Source organism: Lipotes vexillifer, unplaced genomic scaffold (assembly GCF_000442215.2).
Source record: "Lipotes vexillifer unplaced genomic scaffold, Lipotes_vexillifer_v1.1 scaffold652, whole genome shotgun sequence".
NCBI lineage: Eukaryota > Metazoa > Chordata > Mammalia > Artiodactyla > Lipotidae > Lipotes > Lipotes vexillifer.
Window position 1 is genome coordinate 1,078,525 of NW_006779703.1, and position 22,130 is coordinate 1,100,654.

Sequence of the window (22,130 nt, forward strand, 5' to 3'; positions counted from 1 at the left end):
ATTTTTCATTTTGTGTTTTTGTTTTGGATATAAAAACCAAATTTCTCCTTTTTTTTTTTTTTTTTCATTGTAATCATCTTTAGAGAAAAAGAAAGCAGACATCGTGTTCCTGTTGGATGGTTCCATCAATTTCCGGAGGGACAGTTTCCAGGAAGTGCTCCGTTTTGTGTCTGAAATTGTGGACACGGTTTATGAAGGGGGAGACTCCATCCAAGTGGGGCTGGTCCAGTACAACTCTGACCCCACCGACGAATTCTTTCTGAAGGACTTTTCCACCAAGCAGCAGATTATTGATGCCATCAACAAGGTGGTCTACAAAGGGGGGAGGCACGCAAACACCAACGTGGGCCTGGAGCACCTGCGTCTGAATCACTTCGTGCCAGAGGCAGGCAGCCGCCTGGATCAGAGAGTCCCGCAGATTGCCTTTGTGATCACCGGAGGAAGGTCGGTGGAGGATGCCCAGGAGGCAAGCCTGGCACTCACCCAGAGAGGCGTCAAAGTGTTCGCGGTGGGCGTGAGGAACATCGACTCAGAGGAGGTTGGGAAGATCGCGTCCAACAGTGCCACGGCGTTCCGGGTGGGGAGCGTCCAGGAGCTGTCGGAATTGAGCGAGCAGGTTTTGGAAACTCTGCATGACGCGATGCATGAAACCTTATGTCCTGGTGTGCCTGATGTTTCCAAAGGTAATGCCCTTTAGGTGCATATTTTCAACCATGTCCTGTCGATGTCGGTGAGTTACCTGTTTACCCAGATCCCCAGCACTGGCCTCTGGGCTCCTATAGCATCTGCTGTGTCAGGCATTGACTTACATCCACGTGGGTTGGGTCCTGGTTGTCACCTACCACAGTGATCAGATGTGGTTCCAGGATAGGAGTGGATGTCTGTCTTTTCTTTGCTCTTACCAGATTTACTCCCCACCCCCTACTCTTTAATCCCCTAAATAATTCAGACTGATTGATGCCTGTTTCTGTTTGTAGGTTTATTAGATCAATTATTTGAGATCAGAGGGTTTGCGGTCTCAAGTGTGTTTAGTCTAAAGCACAAACTCGGGATGCATTTAGATAGATACTGGCTGTATACCATGCCAAAGTTGATTAATATCAGGAAAGCAAACATACTGAATGGCCAACAATTTTGGCTCCGAAGAGTCAGCGTGAGTTTTCCCAGTGAGAGAGGCAGATCTAATTGCTTCTCAGAGCTCATACACAGAAGGTCCCATTTTGCACTTGAGCGTGGTGTCCTGGTCCACGTCCCGAGCTGTGCCTGTAGGTTGAACACATCTCGGCAGCTCGACTTCGAGCTCACGGCCTGCCTTCCCCTTTACAGTCTGTAACCTGGATGTGATTCTGGGCTTTGATGGTTCAAGAGATCAGAACATATTTGTGACTCAGAGGGGCTTTGAGTCCAAGATGGACACAATTCTGAATAGAATCAGCCAGATGCAAAGAATCAGCTGCAGTGGCAGCCAGCTGCCCACGGTGCAGGTGTCCGTGGTGGCCAACACGCCCTCAGGCCCCGTGGAGGCCTTTGACTTTGCTGAGTACCAGCCAGAGCTGTTTGAGAAGTTCCAGAACATGCGCACCCAGCACCCCTACATCCTCACTGCGGACACGCTGAAGCTCTACCAGAGCAAGTTCCGGCAGGCCTCGCCAGACAGTGTGAAGGTGAGGACGGCTGCCTCGTTTCCGCTTCCTGTGCCATCCCTGGGTTTTACTGGGCAGGGGCACACCTCGATGGCTGGAAGCCCCCTCCCCAAACTGTTCTTCTGTAGATGCCCTTCATGTTTGATGGGGTTGGCGATGCCTGTGTGTAAGAGTCCTTTATTATCAACTGGGCTGAAATGGAATATCTTCTTCTAGTTTTACTAAAGCTCTAAAAAAAATCTTGGAAATCAGTAAGCTTGAATGCATTGAATTTTTGAGTAATTCATGTTTAATCATAGTCCTAACCATTAAATGCATTATGTTCTCTATTTGTATTTACTTTTATCTCTCTCTTTCTCTGTATTGGTTCACACACACACACACACGCACACACACACGCACACACGCACAATCAGTTTGCTAGGGCTGCCATAACAAAGTTCCACAGGTTGGGTGGCTTAAACAACAGGAATTTGTTCTCTCACAGTCCTGGAGCCTGGAAGTCTGAGATCAGAGCGGCGTCAGGGTTGCTTTTCTGGAGGTCTCTCAACTTGGCTTGGAAACGGCGTCTTCTCCTTCTGTCGTCATGTGGTTTTCCCTCCGTGTGTGTCTGTGTCCTAATTGCCTCATCTTAGAAGGACACCAGTCGTATTGGAGGAGGACCCACTCTAATGACCTCAGTTAACTTATTTGCCTCTTTAAAAGTCCTATTGCCAAACATGGTCACACTCTGAGGCACTGAGGGTTAGGACTTCAAAATATGAATTTTGGAGCACAGGCTACACAAACACACACGCACGCATGTACACGCCCACGCATATGCATGATTTCTAGAAACTACGTCTCCTAAATAAGAGAATGAGATAAACTTTTTATTTCCATTGTTGATCGTGCTTTTTAATAAATCAAGTCCTACCCTATACCCATTTATTTTATACCTCATTTATTGCACAGTATCAAGGAACTATGAACATGGGGTGATTGTTTCTCAACCTTGGCCCCCAGTTTTCTCTGCTGTAAAGTGGAGGCTTTGAACTGGCTAATCCTTCTCTCAAGGGTCTGTGATGTTTCTTTTACTTTTGGCTGGCGCTTGACGTATCTTTTGTCTTCAGGTGGTCATTCATTTTACTGATGGGGTGGATGGAGATCTGGCTGACTTACAAAGAGCATCGGAGGAACTCCGACAAGAAGGTGGGTTCTGGGGCTTTCCATAGGAGGAGTAAACCTGGGTGAGGCAGGCGCACTGCTGTGCTAGAGAGAAACGACTCCACTAAGGGACCCTCTGGGGGAGTGGCTTCTCTTGGAGGACACCTCATCCCAGCATTTTGGTCCTCTGTCACCAGCCTGGGGCTACAGGATGGGGCAGCAAGGATCCCATACTTACACAGACAGCTCTATTACCAAGTCCTGGCACAGACCCCATGGGGTCTCAGGCTCATTCCTGTGGTCGGACATCTAGAAAGCATGATGCTTTTGTAAAAGAACATGAAGTTTTGATTCATTTGGTTGTATTATATAAACTAGGAATTAATTTTATAGCAAAAAATCTTGCTGTATTTTCTGTTTGCAGTTATCACAGCTCAAAAATACTCCAACGTCAAGAAAAGATACACTTTCACATAAAATTTGGAAAGCGTACTTTCCAAATTTAAGGTGACTGGTGTGCAGTGATACCTGTTATCAGATGTACTATTTGACTGTTCATCTGCTTTGGAATTTGGTAGCACTGGCTAATCAAAAAAGTGGATGTCAACACTAGAGGTTTAAGAAGAATTTGTTGAAGCATAATTTACCATAAGAATGTTCTATTTATTAGCTTGCTTTTCCAGAGCAATGGAGATGAGACTGCCATCATCTGATTTTGGAGATGTGGGATTTCAATTCTTCCCACAGCATACCCATGTTACGTAAGACCAGAGCTTGAGAATTTATGTATGAATAAACTTCATGGTGGTGTTTCCTAGAGTTACATTAATCCATTTACTTACTGACAAGTCAGAAACAATGGCTCAGAGGAGTCCTGAGTTCCAGTATTTCAACTCTTCGGAGCAGCTAATTAGTGTGATTAAGCATGTTTCAGTTAAAGGTCAAATTTTATACTAAAGTTTTCTTTAAAAAATAAAAGAGAGTCAGGAGGAAAAGTACTGTGGCTCTTGAATGCCTAGGTGAGGCTTCTTAAGTGTACCTGTCCCCCCAGGCGTCCGAGCTCTGATCTTGGTGGGCCTTGAACGTGTCGCCAACTTGGAGCAGCTGATGCAGCTGGAGTTCGGGCGAGGATTCACGTACAACCGGCCCCTGAGACTGAACTTGCTGGACCTAGACTATGAACTAGCGGAGCAACTTGTGAGTGTTTTATGTATCTACACACAAACTGGTTTAGATAGCACAATATTGGGCATCTCAGGATAACGCAGTCCGTTATCACCAGGCAAATGGAGGAGAGACCGCTGGGTGCGCAATTTAATTCATGTAATTTACTTGGGACCTACTTTGTTGCCATAACATGAGTCCTGGAAATGGAGCTATCTGAGAACTGGAAAGACGGCCACCCGGGCATGGGTGTCGAGGCAGCTGTCGCCTTAGAGTCTCCTCTGCTCCCTTTAAAGAGACTTCTTTTCATTTATAAGATTGTTGAGGAGCCATAACATTGAGATTGACCCTTCCCTCTGTAAACAGGAAACAGGGAAAGCAAGAATATGCGTTTCTGGGTGGAAAGGGGCTTCCATTGCCTTCTCTTATAGTTTCCTTTGAAGCAAATGAGGGCGCCCCATAGGCTTCCTAATCCTCTTGGGTCCAGCCTCTCAACAGGTGGGGTTAAAGCCTGGGTTTGGGGGTGAGGCTGGGGGCTTTTGGGACCTGAGGGGGCTGAGCGTTCAACTCAGAGCTTCTTTGGAGGAGGCAGCGGTGCCCTGTGGGACAAGCCGACCCCCTTCTGCCCTCCGAACTTCTTCCCAGGGCTGCAATTCGGATTTTTTTATTGAGTGGAAGGAAGTTGAGTTAATTGACAAACCTATAGGACATGGGAGAAAGTGAAAGCTCTAGAAAATTCACTGCAAGAAAAGGCATTGACCATCATGAGTTTAGCAGGTAGAAATGTACTTTGGGTGTGCGCTTTCCTGCATAAGGCCAGGGGCTGGGATGGGAGGGAATGTCCAGGGTGTCTGATGGGCGCTGGAGTCATTGGTGACTGGCGGTGCGGTGCTTGTGGCTCAGAGGCAGGGATCCCACCCCGCAGCTGCTCCCAGGCTTCCTCCAGGCTGGCACCATGTTCCGTGACTCTGACCAGGGTTCTGGGGAAGGGCATATGGTCTCTGCTCTGAAACCACCTTCCATCCTGGCCGTCTGCAATGGTTTGTCAGGTTTTGCTTTCTGGAGCTTAAAAATATGTAAGCTGGGCTTCCCTGGTGGCGCAGTGGTTGAGAGCCCGCCTGCCGATGCAGGGGACGCGGGTTCGTGCCCCGGTCCAGGAAGATCCCACATGCTGCGGAGCGGCTGGGCCCGTGAGCCATGGCCGCTGAGCCGGCGCGTCTGGAGCCTGTGCTCCGCAACGGGAGAGGCCGCAACAGCGAGAGGCCCGCGTACCGCAAAAAAAAAAAAAAAAATGTAAGCTATACTTAACACCTGAAGCTTGAATATCTATGCTGGAAACTTCTAGAAATAAGGCCCAGCCTGAGGTGACATTGTGAATAAGATGCATTATCTTTGGTGGGTCTTCAGAGTCCATTTGTGACACTGTATTACCCACCAATGGCTAAGCCTTCAAGGGAGTGCCGTAGGAGGCGACTTTATCTCTTGCTGTGGATGCCGCAATCCTCAGACGGCACATTTATGCCTTTTTTCTAGACATTTATTGAGATCTGAACTTCGTTTTTTGTCTTGGTAGGACAACATTGCCGAGAAAGCCTGCTGTGGGGTTCCCTGCAAATGCTCTGGACAAAGAGGAGACCGAGGGCCCATTGGCAGCATTGGGCCGAAGGTACGGTGGTTTTGCCCTCTTCTTACGCCTGAGACTAGATTTCAGAGCCATCATTACTTTGGCTGGGGAATTTCTCTGCTATGATGGTGGGGAGATGGGAAAGGGGGGAGAATGAGCTAGCTGTGCTGTGGGATAGAATCTGAGGTGCGGACCTTGTCCCTGTGTCTGCTCCCTCCGCCCTTTCCACTGGGTTCTTTTATGCATTGGTTCTTCATTTTATAAAATTATGTTAAGACCAGTGGCATCATTGACTGGCAGCCTCACTAGGACGGCCAGCAGGGATTCTTCACATTTGCCTCTAAGTTATAGGAAATGCACAGGATTTCTTGGTAGATCAAGAGCCTTAAAGATCCTGGTAGAACAATTGCACTGAAATAATGAGTAGGAAACCATCACGTTCCAGGGACACCGAAAGCACCGCTCTACCAAATGAACGGGGGTGAAGAGATGCTTAAATACGAAACAGAGAAAACCATAGCGTTTAACCAAGGAAACGATTTACTTTGTTCTAGGGTATTCCTGGAGAAGACGGCTATCGAGGTTATCCTGGTGACGAGGGTGGACCTGTAAGTAAAGGTTGTTTTATTCCTTAAATCTTTATTCCCTCCTTGTTCTTTACATGTTGGGATTGAATTGTGGGGTTCCTCATCTGTTCCGTTTCCAGTCTTTTCCACCAGAAAAAATTTACTTTCTAACTTTCTTAACAACTTGACTCAGATTTCTGTACTACGGAGACTAGTCTGAGAATCTGAGGATGACAAATGTGGGTAGGAAGTGCAGGTTTTTACGTGTTCCATCTCAGAGGGAGGGACTAAATGGCTCCTGAGACAGAGGACCACTGAGGATGGCAAACCCAGCATCTACCAAGGCAGGCAGAGATGAGAGGCCGCTGGAGCTGGGGTGCAGGGGAAACCCAGTCAGGATTGTAGCGGTGACACCTTTGAGGGCAGCCTCCCAGAGGGCGGTTGCCGGTATGGGTCATCGGTCACCAAGGGGTCCATTTGGGGGTGGGTAGAGCCTGAAGCAGGGCCTTCGGGAAGCAGAATCCTGCCCAGAAGTGGTTTGAGAACTTTAGAGACACTAGAACAAGGCCCAGCCCTGGGGTGGGGAGAGAGGGCCCCAGCGGGAGGAGTTGAAGCCCCCAAGGTCCCGTCCGGCAGTGCTGGGTGTCAGGGCTGAGCCTGGACCCCACTGGCGAGCTGGGAGCCCAGGACCATACGGAGAAGCTGCCAGCCCGAGGGTTCTCCACGGGCCCAGCCCCCGCCCAGACCCAGTACCCTGAGGCCTGCTTGTCCTCCGCCCACCGGGAGGTGCCCTCTGTGCTGCAGACACTTCCAGACCCCACTCCCTCCAGGGGAGGGAACTGCAGGTTCAAGGCCCTGTGCAGAGGTCAGCCTGCGGGGGCCGCGGGTGGGGATGCTGGAGGCCCCGCCTGGCACATCAGCCCGCCAGCCAGTGGGCTGCTTCCTAATGCACGCCTTTCCCAGGGCTCCCTACTCAGTGGAGACACGTGACAAGAAGCTCCAACTCGCAAAATGCCTCTGTTTCTCCTGACAGGGTGAGCGCGGCCCGCCTGGTGTGAACGGCACTCAAGGTTTCCAGGGCTGCCCCGGACAGAGGGGCATAAAGGTACAGTGACCCCCATGTGTGGGGAGGGGACCATGGCACCGGGCCCCAGCGGGGAGAGGGCGGTCGGTGGTGCGTGCAGAGGGGGACACTTTCTCCAGTGCCTCCTGGGGAAGGAAGATGCCTGCCCCAGCTTCTCTGCTCAGCACTGGCAGCCAGTGGCCTCTCACAGAGGCAGCCCAGGGCCTGGCAGGTTCAGGAGCGCACACCATGCCGGGAAGGGAGCCTGAGGTTGGAGAAACAGTTTCGTATGGCAGTGTGAAGCAGTCAGAACACACTGATGAGGACAGACAGGATGTGGGGCAGGGCAGAGAGAAGGCCGGTGCCCGGCAGCTTCAGACCCTGGACCTGGGAGGAGTGAGGGAAGTGGAGGGGGGCAGAGACAGAGGGAAAGGACTCATGTGCTGGAAGGTTCTGTGTGTGACATACTTGGAGTCAAGGGCTGATGAACTTTCTCCTCAATTTGCTGCAGTTTGAGAGACAGGCCACTGCAATGTTATAAAGGGGCCTCCTCGGAGCCCCTGTCCCGGGTCTTCAGGGCCCAGCCCTCCTGCCAGAGAGCCAACACTACCCAAGTGCTCAGGTCCAGGCAAGTTAGTTTTATGATCCCCTCATGATAGAGAGAGAGCTAGCCAAACAGACGAATCTCTAACACTGAATTTTCAGACACTGACTTTTCTTTAATATAAATTTATTTTATTGATTTTATTTTTGGCTGCGTTGGGTTTCTGCTGCTGTGCGCGGGCTTCTCACTGTGGTGGCTTCTCTCGTTGCAGAGCACGGGCTCTAGGCGCGCATGCTTCAGTAGTTGTGGCACACGGGCTCAGTAGTTGTGGCTCGCAGGCTCTAGAGCTCAGGCTCAGTAGTTGTGGTACACGGGCTTAGTTGCTCTGTGGCACGTGGGATCTTCCTGGACCGGGGATTGAACCAGTGTCCCCTGCATTGGCAGGCGGATTCTTAACCAGTGAGCCAGAGGGAAGCCCTAGACACTGACTTTTAAGTTGGGGACGGGGAGAGGGGAGCCCTTAGCCTATTCTAGCCTATTCTATTCAGCCTCTGGGAAGGAGCTAATGTTTCCTCTTTCCCTTCCCTTTTAGGGCTCTCGTGGATTCCCAGGAGAGAAGGTACTTAAGCTTGCTTTTCTTTTTATATTTAAAACTTTCCCAGTGTTTTGCCATATTTTACACTCACCTGTGTGTCTTGTCCCCTCACAGGGTGAATTAGGAGAAATTGGACTTGATGGTCTTGATGGTGAAGATGTAAGTGATTTTGGACTCTAAGTGCAAATTGCTTTTGGTCCTGAAGATTCCAGTGACTAACACCTCAGTCTGTGGTAGAAATTGTGCCAGGAATGACATTTTATCATTGTCTTTGGCAGGGAGACAAAGGATTGCCTGGTATTTCTGGAGAGAAAGGGAATGCAGGAAGAAGGGTAAGTATATTTCTGCAGTGTTACTGTCATGGAAAAACTATGAACATTTCACTTAGGGATTATTTCTTTTACTTGAGTATGTTAAGACCGCTTCCTCCAGGCAGCCTTCCCTGACCTCCTCCTGGGGTGCATCCTTGGCATCTCCTATGTCCCTTGTCAGCTGTGACATATTTACATTATATTTTCTTGTTTGGAGAGTCCCATTGGGCAAGGACTGAGTGTGTTTTGTTGAAATAAATCCCCAGCGCCTGGCACAGAGTAGGTCCCCAATAAACACTTGTGGGTTACCTAAAGTATCCGGAAATAATTTTACCTTCATGGAAAATGAGTAAATGGCAAATGCTGAAACACTGTTCTTTTTAAGATTTGTGATTGGAAGAACGCAATTTTGAGGGTGAGATAAATATGTGAAACTCATCTAATTCTCAGTCTCTGCTTGTGGTTTTTATTTAGGGTGACAAAGGACCCAAAGGAGACAAAGGAGAAAGAGGGGATGTTGGGATCAGAGGTGACCCGGTAAGGGGAAATCCTCGTCACCGATTTGTGACTTGAGTCCAGGGAAGGGGTTTGTGGGGAGAAGTGGGTTGAAAGGAAGACTTTTACTCTTGAAATCGCTTTAAAACATGTTGGCAAAATATGTGGTTTGCCCTTTTCTTAGAATTTTGGGGTGGCTGGAGATGTCTTTGCCCTCTCGCTGCAAAGATAAGTCTTTGCAAAGCCTCTTATGTGAAGACCCGAGAAGTTTCCCTAAGATGTGGTCTCTGGACACTTTAAGTTCGCTTTAGGAAAAGGGAAGTTTGCAGTTTTTCTTGCTTTATGGGTCTATAAAACCTGTCAACAAGTGACCATCGCTGGGCCAGCCTCTTCTGGTCCAGACCAGGACAAGGCAAGAGCGAGCCTGGTCACCATCCTCCCGGGGGGAGGAAGAGCCATCTCCCCCTCTGTTTGGGGCTCAGAGTGATTACTGACCCCACGGCAGGCTCTATCAGGGTGAGATGGGCGTTATCTGGATGGGATGTGGCCAAAGCAACTGGCATTCAGACCACCACTAATATTTTCCTGGTCACTGACCCAGCAGCAGTGGCTTTCCCTGCACACGTGGCTTATTCCCCGACCTGTTCTCTTTTCAGGGTAACTCAGGACGGGACAGCCAGCAGAGAGGACCCAAAGGAGAAACCGGAGACATCGGCCCCATGGTACAGCACTCTGTGTACCTAGACTCCCCCTGTGCCGAGAGCCCGAGAAACTAAACTCAAGCTGGTTCACTGCCAGCCCCGGAGGCCACAACATGGTCTTTAAGGCTGTGGATGTACAAGGCTGAGGTTGGGAGCAGAAAGCCCCAGGAAGCCAGTGTGCACACTCGCAAAGGGGTCTCCAAGAGGAACAGCAACAACCCCTCCCAAGAGGGACTTCCTCTCGGCAGAGTTGTGCCCCATAGATATTTCCAGAAAGTGCTCATCAAGCCTAAGCCTTGTGGGGGGCAGAGTGCACCTGTGTCTAAGGCACCCCCAGAGTGTGCGACTGGCCCTGTGTGTATCCATTCCTTTTCCGCAGCGTCTTGTGCGATATTTGAGTTACAAGTTCTTCTTTGCAGACGAGAATCTTATGTTAATTTTCTTTCCCATGACAGGGTCTCCCTGGGACAGATGGGGTGTCTGGCGGGCCTGGAGAACCCGGGAAAAGCGTGAGTGCCTCTTGGGGTTTGTGGGGACTCTGTGGTGCTATTTACTTAACTCTGCTAGACACTCTTTGGGGCAGCAACTTTTTATTTAGGGAATTTAAGGCGATTTCAGAAACCATTGTCCCCCATGTGCTGTTGCTTCTGCACACCCTTCGTTCTTATCATTCACTCTGGACTCCCCCAGGCTGCTTCCCTCCCCTTCCAAAACATACTGAGTAGACGTTTTTAAAAGTACTATCTTTGCGCTTTCGAATATTTGGCTGGGCTTTATCCCACTGAATGTTTAAAAAAATCTAAACAGAAACACAAATACAGAGGGCGTGAGGGGATAAAGGGCGGGGAGGCTGACGGGGCGTATGTTTGCTGTGTTTGATAGTTGTTTTTCTCATGCTGCTGTAACTCCAGCAGTGAAACCAGAGTCAATTTTCTAGTGAATTGCATCTCGCAGTTGCTTTTTCAAGACGTTTCAGAAATGCCTGTTGTAGACCGCTCAGTGCATGCCTCGTCTTTGAGTCTTGTTGAAGAATTGCTGAAGCCAAAGGGAGATGAATGCTCTTTGGGAAAAGCTGTTTGAGTGCTTCCAGGGCCCAGGGTTACACAGAGCTCAGACCTCCTAGCTGGGAGAAGATGTGTCTGGAAGTCTGTAAATTCTCACGGCTAGTTCAGGGCGCTGGTGGGTGCCTGAGAAAGGTGTCTGCTCAGCATCTGGCTGGGGATGGGGGCCAGATCGGGGCCCCCTCAGCCCTTTCCCCCGTGGCAGTCACATGGTTAGGGATCTGCAGTGGAAGATCAGAGGGTGTGTGCTGACAAGGGCTTTTAAAAGAAATGACTCTCAGACCTAGGCAAATGATATTCTATGGGCATAACCTTGCTTTGAAAATTCAGAAGAAAACTTAAATTTTGAAAATGCTACCTTAAAAGCTTTTGAGTATTATTTTTGAATAATGCTGTTGATTTCTACAATGAAAAAAAAAAATGAGGAAAACACTCCATTGTTATAATGTGCTGAACAACTTAGTTCATGAGTAGAGCCAAAGCTTGTTTCCATGAAGAGACTTAAAATACAGTCAAGCATACAGTTTGTGTTAATTCTATGCACAGGGTGTCAGTTTGGGTTTGAAATCAGTGCGGTCAAGTTAGGGCTGTCTTCCCTTAGGACATCACTAAGCCAGGCTCACGCCCAGATGAAAGGCATCCTTCCCCTGGGCTATCTCACTCCTCACATGGCCTGAGCACAGGTGGCCTCTCGTCATACTTGGTGAGGTCCCCTTTGGAAGCGGCAGGCAGATTGCTACTCTGTGGAGATTGGCCTGGCCGCGCCCCTCCCCCTCTTGTCCATGTGTCATCCCTGGAAGGAGGCCAAGGTCTTCCATTAAAGAAGCTGCCGTTACAGTGAATCAGGGCAGAATGGTGGCCCCAGAAGATCATGGGGCTTGTTCACTGGGAGAAGAGAAGGTGGTTCTTGGGTTGATGCAGAAGATAGGCCAAGCCTGTAAAAGGCTGGTGCGTCACAGGCTCCAGAATTCAACCCCTAACCTTGCAAAGATATATCCAGGATGGATTCCCACCCCAAACCTTTCCACTGAAGAGGAAGCCATCTTGAGGTGGGAATTCATGGATTACTTAAGAGCGAGCCCACGTTTATTTGAACTAAGGTTCACTTCTGGAGCATCGGGGAAGATATTGCCAAGTCATGAGCCCAGACCAAGTACAGCCAGGCTTTTAGGTTCACATACGCCCACGCTGAATACTTTACTTAACCGAGTGTGTGTTATATTTGGCCGGGACAGTGTGGAGAGTCTGGGACTCCCTTCCATTATAATTAACGTCTTACCTCTCCCTCCAGTTAGGAAAATGGAAGAAAAATAGACAGATCGACCTTCCTGTTTCACATTCCTTACTTGAAACTGTCTGGGGCTGTGCAGCCCGAGGGGTCCTTATTTTGGTTGGCAGGTCTGAAGTCATCCTCAAACCTTCCATGTGGATGATTGACAAAGGCAGCGTGGAAGGGCTGGGCAGGAGGGGAGTGCAGGAGGAAAGGTGTCCCTTCATGGGAGTTTCCTCTGGGCTGGGTAGGCACAGTGTCTGGGGCCCAGCGGGGGTCGTGAAGGTGCGGGTTAAGTCCCAGGGAGCCAGCCTCCCCCAGCCTCCCCGCCTCCCTTTCACCGTTTGTGTGATTTCTTCCTCAGGGCGGCTTTGGCCGAAGGGGACCAGCAGGGGCTAAGGTAAGCCTCAAAGTCACCATCTCTTTGCTGTCATCACAACGTCAGTCACTGTGTGCTCTCGGGAGAGGGTCCCCACCCCACCCACAAGTTAAAAATTACTCTCCCCTTCACCATCAAAGCTTGTAGCTCCCATCTTTTCTACCATCTCCTTAAATGTAGCCTCTTCTGTAAGACTTGCAGAAACGATGATGGCGGTGGAAATGATTATCAAAATGAAAGTGACGGTGGGGAGGGGAGAAGGGAAGGGAGATGATTGGGGAGGCAGCGTCCTGGGGGCCTCTTGCCCGCGATGTGCCCACTTACCTGGTCATCAGCGAGTCACATGTCTTGGTGGCTCTGTCCTCTCACCTGTGCAAGACAGGTTTGGGTCCCAAATAGCTTCATGACATGAAGTCATCTTGAGGAAAAGGTGAGGGAAGAGTGAGAATCGATGCTAAGAGTGCAAAGTGGCTCCAAGTATTGAATGTCTCTCCCTGGAGTTATGGCTCTCTCACTTCTGACCCCGGGTACAGCTGTGACTGTCTCCCTGCACCCTTGTGCAGGTGTGGCTGTAGAACAGAGGGCTGACCCTTCCCTACATCTTCTCTTGTTTCAAAGGGCAACAAGGGCGGTCCCGGCCAGCAGGGCTCTGTGGGAGAGCAGGGGACCAGAGGTGCACAGGTCAGTACCCCCGGTGTGGTTGCGTGCCTTGCGACATGTTCCCAGATGCCCTACCATTTTTAAAAAAATGAGGTGACCATTGCTTTTACAAAACTGAGCACAAAATTCATCTTTGAAGGTGACGTTTAGCACATCCCCAATGTTGTAAGACTATATCATCTCTATCTAGTTTCGAAGCATGTTCATCGTCCCCCAGAGGAGACCCTGGACCCGTTAGGCAGTCATGGCCCTCCCCCAGCTCCTGACAACCAACTAACTTCCTTTCAGTCTTCGTGGATTTGCATATTCTGGACCTTTCATATGAATGGCATCATTTAATAGGCTTTGTGTCTGGCTTTTTCACTCAGCACCATGTTTCTGAGGTTTATCTATGCGGTAGCCGGTGTTAGTGTGTTGTTCCTTTCCATGGTGGAGTGATATTCCATTGTGTGGATACTATATGGCAGTCATGGTGTGTCACCTCCACACGGCACTTCCGTTGGCATTTTACTTTTTCAGGGTCCTCCTGGTCCCATCGGTCCTCCAGGCCTGATCGGTGAACAAGGCATTCTCGGACCTCGGGTAAGTCCGTCTTGATCCCACCACTCTCTTTAGCTAAATGGATAGCATGTTGCCCCAGCAGGCTGAGAGTTCCATGTTTCATGAAGGGAGGAACAGGGGACAGACCCCTCAGCCCGACTCTTTGGCAGCACAGACCTGGGGCCAACCTCAGTCCTCAGAGCAACTGGTTCATTCACCCTGAGGAAGTTAGAGGGTGTTTTTCTTGATGCTCCAGGGGCTAAGTCCCAGTGCTACCCCTTCCAAACATAGGCCACCTGGGAGGTGAGCAAAGGAAGGAGGGGCCTCATTGCAGAAGTCTTAGGGTGGATCTGCAGGAAATCAGATGAATCGACCAAAATTCTCAGATTACTCTGTATTATTTCATATTTGGCCCCTGGAAATTGCCCCTGTGGTTTGGTATTTGTGTAAGGAGTTCCCCATCCTCAAGTTCGACATGGAAGATGTTCCTTAAACTTGCTGTCAATGCAAACATCAACATCTATCTTGGCTGTTATCGATGATGAGCAGAAACATGGTGTAGCTGAGCTAGGACCAGGTGCCCATACTCTGGTGTCCCTTGGGTCTACTAGGAACGGGGAGCCATCTTATAATTTGTTACAGAAATTAGTAATGACTAATAAACTGGCAATGAACTGGCCTGAGGCTACATAAACGCACAAAAATGTTTTACAGGGGAAGTAGGAACTTTGTGAGAGCCCCTATTTGCTTGGAAAGTCCTTCCCAAGTTTGAAATCTGATAAATACCTATTTTGTTTTAAATATTTATTTAAGCTCTGATTAGTCAAGAATTTAAGACGGTGCAGGGGTGAGTTGAAGCTCTTCAAATGGTTAACAGTACAAACAGCTGCCACCATCTGGATTTGCCGCATCTGTCAGCGTCATTTCTGGGCTCTGTAGGCTGCACTGCATTTTAAGAGCTATGTTCCTTTGTTGACTTATTCACTCACTCGATGAGAAAGTGTGTATAGGTTTCCAAACCTGTAAAGTCAGGTGCTCGTTGTGGAGGTGTGGAAAGGGAGAGGAGGTAAAGCCACATAAATCCGCGTGTTTGTCCCCTAGTCGGTAACTTAGGAGGTGAACGTTAATTACTGAGACGTGTGCACACCTGTGAAAACTGGTCACCCTCATATTTTAGGTTTGCACAAGCCATCTCCATGCATGTTTGCACTGGGGTCTCCAGGGCTGAGAGTGGCAGAGAGCTGCAGGATCTGACCTCCAGACGGGGGCAGCCGGGGATGGGGCGGGGCTTGCGGGAGGTGGGCTTCCGCCGCTTTGGCTTGGAGGGTGAATGTTTCACTGACTCTCTCCTCTCCTCATGCTCCAGGGAAGCGGGGGGACCACAGGTGTACCTGGAGAACGTGGCAGAACCGGACCCCTGGGAAGAAAGGTTTGTCTGGAGCTCGTGTTTCCCCAGGCCGGGGCCTGGCCAGACACCGTGTCACCGCTCCCTCGTTTGTCAGTCTGTCCAGCTGCTTGGCTTGCATATCCTTTCTTCTCCCCTCTGGTCTTTTCCACCAGACCTCCCCTACTGACAGTGGCTGGGCCAGTGGGATCACTGTCCCCGCCTTGAGGGCACCCATGGGCTGTGTGCAGTGGGTTGGCCTGCGTTCTCATAACCAGAACTGCCAGCCGCTGCTGAACTGCCCTATCTTTTCGAGCACAGGCTTGTGAGGACAGTTCAGCATCCTCAGGGCCCTTGGAGCACACCAGTGACACTAGGACCACTTCCGTATTGCACTGAATATTCTCCAGATATTGACGCTGTGCACAGCAGCCCCGCTGGCCACGTGCAGCTAATCCAAGGGTCCCAGAGCCCGGCTGCTTTGAATAACAGCAGCTTGCTATATGCGGGCTGCCTTTCTATGAGCCTTGAGAACGACTATTCAGCATAACCAGTCTGAGAGGCAGCATTTTCTTGGGGAAAGCAGTGTGTTCATATGACTCCAGCCTTGCCTCTCCGCCCCTCGTGCGGCCACTGGCTTTCACTGCTGACTCCGCGCCTTCCTCTATCCCGTCTCTCTCTCCTCCCCGTTGGCACGTCCCCGTGCCATGATGATGAAAAGAACAAACACAAGCCTTCCTGGATTCTCTTCCAGGAGTCCACACGTGGACGTTGCAGTTTAAAAAATCATTAACATCAAAGTCTAAAAGGTGAAGTTAGCAGCTTGTGGCAACCCTACCGATGATGTCACCCAGAACAAGTGCAGGGCTTGGAATCACATTTTAAATCGTCCCAGACCCACAGGTGTCTCAGCCCTGTTTCTTATGTCTAGGGCGAGCCCGGAGATCCAGGACCCAAAGGAAGCATCGGGAACCGGGGCCCTCGTGGGGAGACGGTAAGATCAACACGTGCACGGGGCCCAGGCTGCCGCTGACTCCGCTGAGATGCTCAGGAAGCAGGGAGATGTGGCCTTGTGCTGGGCTGGGCTTTGTCATTGCAACTTGGGTTGGTTCCACAAAGAGACAGCTTGATAGCTGCTTCTTGTATTACTGGGGATGTGATTGAAAATAGTGAAACTTGCTGCTTATAAGTTTCAAAATAATTTTTATTTCACTGGAGGAGGAGTGAATAGAAACATTTTTTCTTGATTTCTTTCTGAGAAGTGAATGTGGTGGTGTACTGACCCTTGAACCACCTTCATTTCAGGTCGTGCAAATGCTTTTGGAGCTCAACTAGATGGAGCTTTTCTGCAAAGAAATAAATGTCCTTGGTTTCAAATGGAAGGGGCTTTGATAAGATCTCAATTCAGGTTGAAACGGTTTGTTTTGAATGAGACATCCCAGCAATGGAAATTCTAACTTTGAGAATTCATTTTAAAAAGTTATTTAAAAACACCCTAACTGCTCTCTTGCAATAACGTTGTAACATACGTTTCTATCCGGGGAAAAGAAATCTTCAGTACACTGGGAATTTTTCTGTGAAATGAGTCATTACACCTAAAAACGACATTAAGTGGACCAGGTTGATCTGATTCACAATCCCAAAGCTTGAAAATACTTTTCTTGTGTTTGTAATTTCTCTACAGCTATAACTGAAATTTAAAAATCCATTGCTATTACGGGAAAAAAAAACAGACTTTAAAATCTACTCAAACCATTGAATGAAATCTCTTCCTGATTCTGTTTCTATAAATTTGGGGCAACAGCTCTTTAGCTGTTTAAAACTGTAAATTAACTAAGGAGCATGTTCTGTGCATGTTTTAGGGATATTAATGTATATTTCATGCAAATTCTTTTGATTCTTTTGAAATAATCAACAGTGTCCAGTTTGGAAAGCCCCCCAGGAGAGAGTGATAGGGGCAGATCTCCGAGTACAGGGAAGTGGGTTTGGGGAAGGAAGGCAGTCTAGAGGCATGACCTCGAAGGAAGGGAAGGGGCACCGGGGAGAGGGAAGTAAGGGCTGAGCACAGAAGACTCAGGAGGGTGCGAGACTGAGTCCTGCATTCTTGCTTTAAAGTAGAATCAAAGACTCGTATACGCGTAGATCAAAGAGTCCTATCAACTCTAAGATTCCCTGGTTCCATGCGTCTTTGATTCTACATCCAAACAGCATCTTTACCAATAGCTCGTAGTAGTTCTTTAGTACAGACACGGTCTTGTTTGCACTGGAGGGTGGGATAGGACTAGGAACTCTTCCTTGAGCTGTACCTTGATCTGGGAACATTCCAGGGACGCAAAGACCCACTGCTCAGGGCTTTAGAAAAAGAAGGTCATGGTGTGCCTGACAGGGGCACCTGCAGTAACGCTCACTGTCTTTTCACTCTTAGGGAGATGACGGACGAGATGGAGTTGGCAGTGAAGGACGCAGAGGCAAAAAAGTATGTGTCTGCCGAGGATTCTTGAACTTCTGACATGCTGTATTTTTAAAGAATTATCTCTCAAAACTGAATTGTAATGTAGTGAATTTTTTCTCTTGGCGATGCTACGGATATATTTTTTCTGCTCGAGAATAATTTTTTAGATGACTTTAAGTTGGGATCAAATATTGAGTCATTTATTTTTTATAGGGAGAAAGAGGATTTCCCGGATACCCAGGACCAAAGGTAAATATTCCCCTAGGGGGTAAACAGCATCATTGTTTTAGGATGAGTCTGATGTGACCATGGACTGAAGGTCACCATAGCTTGGGTCTAGTCTTCAGTCAGACACTTACTAATCAAGTGACCTTGGGAAAGGCCCACCCTCTCCAAGACACTCCCTCATCAGTCACATGGAGATGACAATATGCCCTTGTCATGGTGCTCGTGAGGATTAAATGAAGTGGAACTGCAATAAAATACTTTATAAACCTTAAGATGCTAGTGTAATCTGTCTGATGTTATCATTAAGGTAACTTCTAAGTCCAAGCTCAGTAAGCTTAGACTGAGTCTGCAAATGCCACAGCTGCGCTGGTAACTTGGTGGAAAATCCGTCAAAATTAGCCATGTGGCCGCTCTGGGAAGTGTGGTCCAGAGGTCCCCAGGGACGCTCAGCTAGACCTGCCTCTCAGAGCTTAATGTGCTTCCTCCTGGCTCTCTTCCCAGGGCAATCCTGGTGAGCCGGGGACAGACGGAGCCCTGGGACCCAAAGGCATCAGAGGCCGAAGAGTAAGTTTGCCTGCACCTTCCTGGTAGCAGGTCTGAACACTGAAGACTCCATTGCTTCTTTGAAAGTTACCCCCCTCTTCACTGGCAACCTGGCCAGGGATAGTATATGGGGTGGGAGTAGAGGAATCCTAAGCCTTAGACGGATGTACTCAGGACACCCTGCGGTTGTGTCTGTGCTGTCTTCCTTTGGTCATACTCCCTTTAGAGGGAGGTCTGGAGGGCCCCCTTGTCTAATACGTCTCAAAGGTCACTAGCCCATGGTCCACTCCTCTCATGGTGCCGGGGGACTCAAGTCTCACAATGAATGACATCAGAAGTCTGTGCAAACATATTTGGCCATGCCCGCTAGATGGTGCAGAGACAGGATTTCATGAGCTGCACGAAGTCCTTACTAGGGTTCCAAGTTCAGGGGCGAGCCAGGCTGAGATCATGTATTCTCTCGCCTCCCCACCATGAAAAGACTCCTCTTTCTTTTTCTTTTTTTCTTTTTTTTTTTGCGGTACGCGGGCCTCTCACTGTTGTGGCCTCTCCCGTTGCGGAGCACAGGCTCCGGACGCTCAGGCTCAGCGGCCACGGCTCACGGGCCCAGCCGCTCTGCGGCATGTGGGATCCTCCCGGACCGGGGCACGAACCCGCGTCCCCTGCATCGGCAGGCGGACTCTCAACCACTGTGCCACCAGGGGAAGCCCAGACTCCTCTTTCTTAAGCTACTTTTCGTTCTGGATTATTCTCTGTAGTGGATGTTTACTCACCCTTTTAAGATTGCCCTGAGTCTTGAATTAGCAACTTGTGGCCTAGAATCGGGTAAAGGCTTCTAACAGTTATTTTTAGCTTAAAATATAGTGAAATTCATTGTAATTATCCTGTTAATTTTCTCAGTGAGGACATTCAAACTAGATCATTTATTACTCACGGTAGAGTTTTAAAACATTGGATTGGTTATCTACATCGAAAAGTGAGCTAATTAATTGTGAGTTACTGCTTTCTTATGCATCCATAGTGGTCTTATTAAAGGTTCTCAGGCAAGCATCTATCTCACCTTGACCTGCCAGAGAATAGAGGTGTGGGAGATGCACATCAGTTTTGTCAGGGCCACTTGTCCCTATACCTGAATTTTGGAGACACTTAAGGTCTCTTAAAGTGAGAGATTCCTGTGGTGATGGGGGACATTAGACAGGATCATCTCCACCACCTCTTCCAACTGCAGAAGCTGAGAATTCTCCATCTTCTGCCACAATTGAGCAATGTTTGTTCTGCTTCTAGGGAAATTCAGGACCTCCAGGGATAGCTGGACAGAAGGGAGACCCTGGTTATGCAGGACCATCTGTGAGTACCTACCCATTTCCAATCAAGCTGCCCGAGAGCTGGGTGCCTTACACATGGTCCTCCTTGAAAACTTTCCACTATCTCTTTTCCTCACAAAAGAGCTGTCTGCATTTTTGTTGTTGTGGTTTGTTTGTTTGTTTTTTAACCACTTCCCTTCTGATACCACTGTGGAGAAAAGAGCTTTTGAGCTTTAGAGTACCAAGAAAATTTTGAAGCAAGTTTCACATGGAACTCTATCATCTAGGGTGTATCGTAATTTGCCTTTACAATTTCCTGGTGTAGGTTTGTTTGAGGTTTGTGTTGAGGACAAACTAAAGAGAACACATTTGAATACCTCTCGATTGCATCTTGTGGAAAGAGTATAGTATAGACCTCGGTTTGGGGAAGATTCCCTTTGGTCTATAAAATCTCCAAGGGAGCTACTGATTTGTGGTTGAAACCCCACTGGTGACCTAGAGCCAGGAGGGCACCTTTCTCCAGCCCTTCCATATCCTTCATCATGAATGTCTCTGTTTCCTTACTTGAATTTCTTCCTGTACTGTCTCCTGACATTGAAATTGATGAGGTTCACAGAAGTGGAAAAATCATCCTTAGAAAGAAAGGTTAGAGGGTTGGATTGGTTGAACCCAGGAGAAGATGGTAGAGTCAGGTGTTTAATCTGGAGGGGAGCCTTTAACGGGAGATGCTTAGTCCAGTTGCAGTGGGGGACGGATGAGCAGGGGCAACCGGATGGAAAGATGCTGGCTAGCCCACGAGGTGACAGCTTGACCTTCGGTGGCCACACATTGGGATGAGATGCCGAGAGCAGCCATGAGTGTATCCCTGGGGTGGAATCCCGGGATGCTTAGACCTGGAGCCTCAGGGTAGCTAAGTGACTCCTGGGTGTCCCTCCTCTGACAGGATGTAGGAAGCCAGCAGGGGAAAGGCAGCTCTTTCTCTGGAGAAGAGCGTTTAGACCCAAGTCCAAATGTGTGATTTACGTTGGTTTGCAATGAGTATCCTGGATTCCAGGGCATGGAGCTATTTATCTTACAGGGGAAACACTTCTGTCCTCAAAGTCTCTCCTTTGCTCTTCGAGCAGTTAAATCAAGTTTATAGGGAGAGCCTGTAAATGATCAAGGTCAGTCAGGGCCCACCTTGTTCTCTCTGTCATGCGTCTGTGGGCCCCGGGCTGTTCCTTGGCGGGAAGCTCCACAGCCCTCACGTCTGCGAGGTCTCAGCCCCCATCCTTGTTTTGCAGGGTTACAAAGGCAGCAGAGGCGACTCGATGGACGTAAGTTACATGTGTGCCTCGCGAGCCCTGGCCCTGTGAGCTTTCTCCATCTGGTCTCTGACATCTTCTTTCCTTTTCCAGCAATGTGCCCTGGTCCAGAGCATCAAAGATAAATGTCGTAAGTACACGATTTTCTGCCGTCTGTGCCTCATTTTTATCCTTATGTGTGAAATTCGCACCTGGTGGACCAGGTTTTCACTCTCTTCTCTGTTCTCTTCTAGCTTGCTGCTACGGTAAGTCATTTCAGTAACTGAACTTCCTTCCAAGGAAAGCAGAAGACCCCTTTTCCAGGAGGTAGTTGTCTGTGAAAACCCTCCCCCTTCCCACAGGGCCCCTGGAATGCCCTGTCTTCCCGACGGAGCTGGCCTTCACCTTGGACACCTCTGAGGGGGTCACCCAGGACACGTTCAGCCGGATGAGGGATGTGGTCCTGAAGATCGTGGACGACCTGACCATCGCCGAGAGCAACTGCCCGCGGGGCGCCCGCGTGGCCGTGGTCACCTACAACAATGAGGTCACCACGGAGATCCGCTTTGCTGACTCCAAGAAGAAGTCTGTTCTCCAGGACAAGATCAAGAACCTTCAGGTGGCTCTGACGTCCAAGCAACAGAGTCTGGAAACTGCCATGTCCTTCGTGGCCAGAAACACGTTTAAGCGGGTACGGAATGGATTCCTGATGAGGAAGGTGGCTGTTTTCTTCAGCAATAAGCCCACGAGGGAGTCCCCGCAGCTCAGGGAGGCCGTGCTCAAGCTCTCGGATGCTGGGATCACACCACTGTTCCTCACGAGCCAGGAGGACCGGCAGCTGGTCAACGCCCTGCAGGTCTGTGCTCTGGGCATCTCTGACTCTGAGAAGGTGCTTGGGTGCAACTGTACCCTCCCTGATGGGTTTGCACCCCATAGCCTCTAGATGAGGCTGGTCTCACTTGTGAGACTTCCAGGACAGCCTGATGTCTCTGGCACTAGATGGACATCCAAATGCCCATGACTTATTCCCACTAGGTCCCTCTTTGCTTCTTGGATGAGACTCTCCCAAGCTGACCCTGGAGGCCTACAGTCTCCTTGGGAGTTTCTCCAGACATCAGCGAGCCCACCACCCAAGCTGCATCCCTGTTCAAATATTTCTCAGCCAGGCTGGCAT

At 49.2% G+C, this 22,130-nt stretch overlaps 1 protein-coding gene across 1 annotated transcript in view; it reads left to right on the forward strand.

The window, feature by feature from the left end:
* COL6A3 (collagen type VI alpha 3 chain) overlaps positions 1-22,130 on the forward strand; it is a 69,048-nt gene that overhangs the window by 24,847 nt on the left and 22,071 nt on the right. The window contains 26 exon segments of the mRNA XM_007452909.1: positions 84-683; positions 1,327-1,664; positions 2,756-2,834; positions 3,841-3,986; positions 5,527-5,619; positions 6,132-6,185; positions 7,177-7,248; positions 8,343-8,369; positions 8,460-8,504; positions 8,624-8,677; positions 9,131-9,193; positions 9,808-9,873; positions 10,308-10,361; positions 12,548-12,583; positions 13,181-13,243; positions 13,742-13,804; positions 15,129-15,191; positions 16,078-16,140; positions 17,572-17,622; positions 17,812-17,847; positions 18,328-18,390; positions 19,654-19,716; positions 20,957-20,989; positions 21,071-21,107; positions 21,211-21,222; positions 21,319-21,812. Of these exon segments, the coding sequence (XP_007452971.1) occupies positions 84-683; positions 1,327-1,664; positions 2,756-2,834; positions 3,841-3,986; positions 5,527-5,619; positions 6,132-6,185; positions 7,177-7,248; positions 8,343-8,369; positions 8,460-8,504; positions 8,624-8,677; positions 9,131-9,193; positions 9,808-9,873; positions 10,308-10,361; positions 12,548-12,583; positions 13,181-13,243; positions 13,742-13,804; positions 15,129-15,191; positions 16,078-16,140; positions 17,572-17,622; positions 17,812-17,847; positions 18,328-18,390; positions 19,654-19,716; positions 20,957-20,989; positions 21,071-21,107; positions 21,211-21,222; positions 21,319-21,812 (2,768 nt within the window).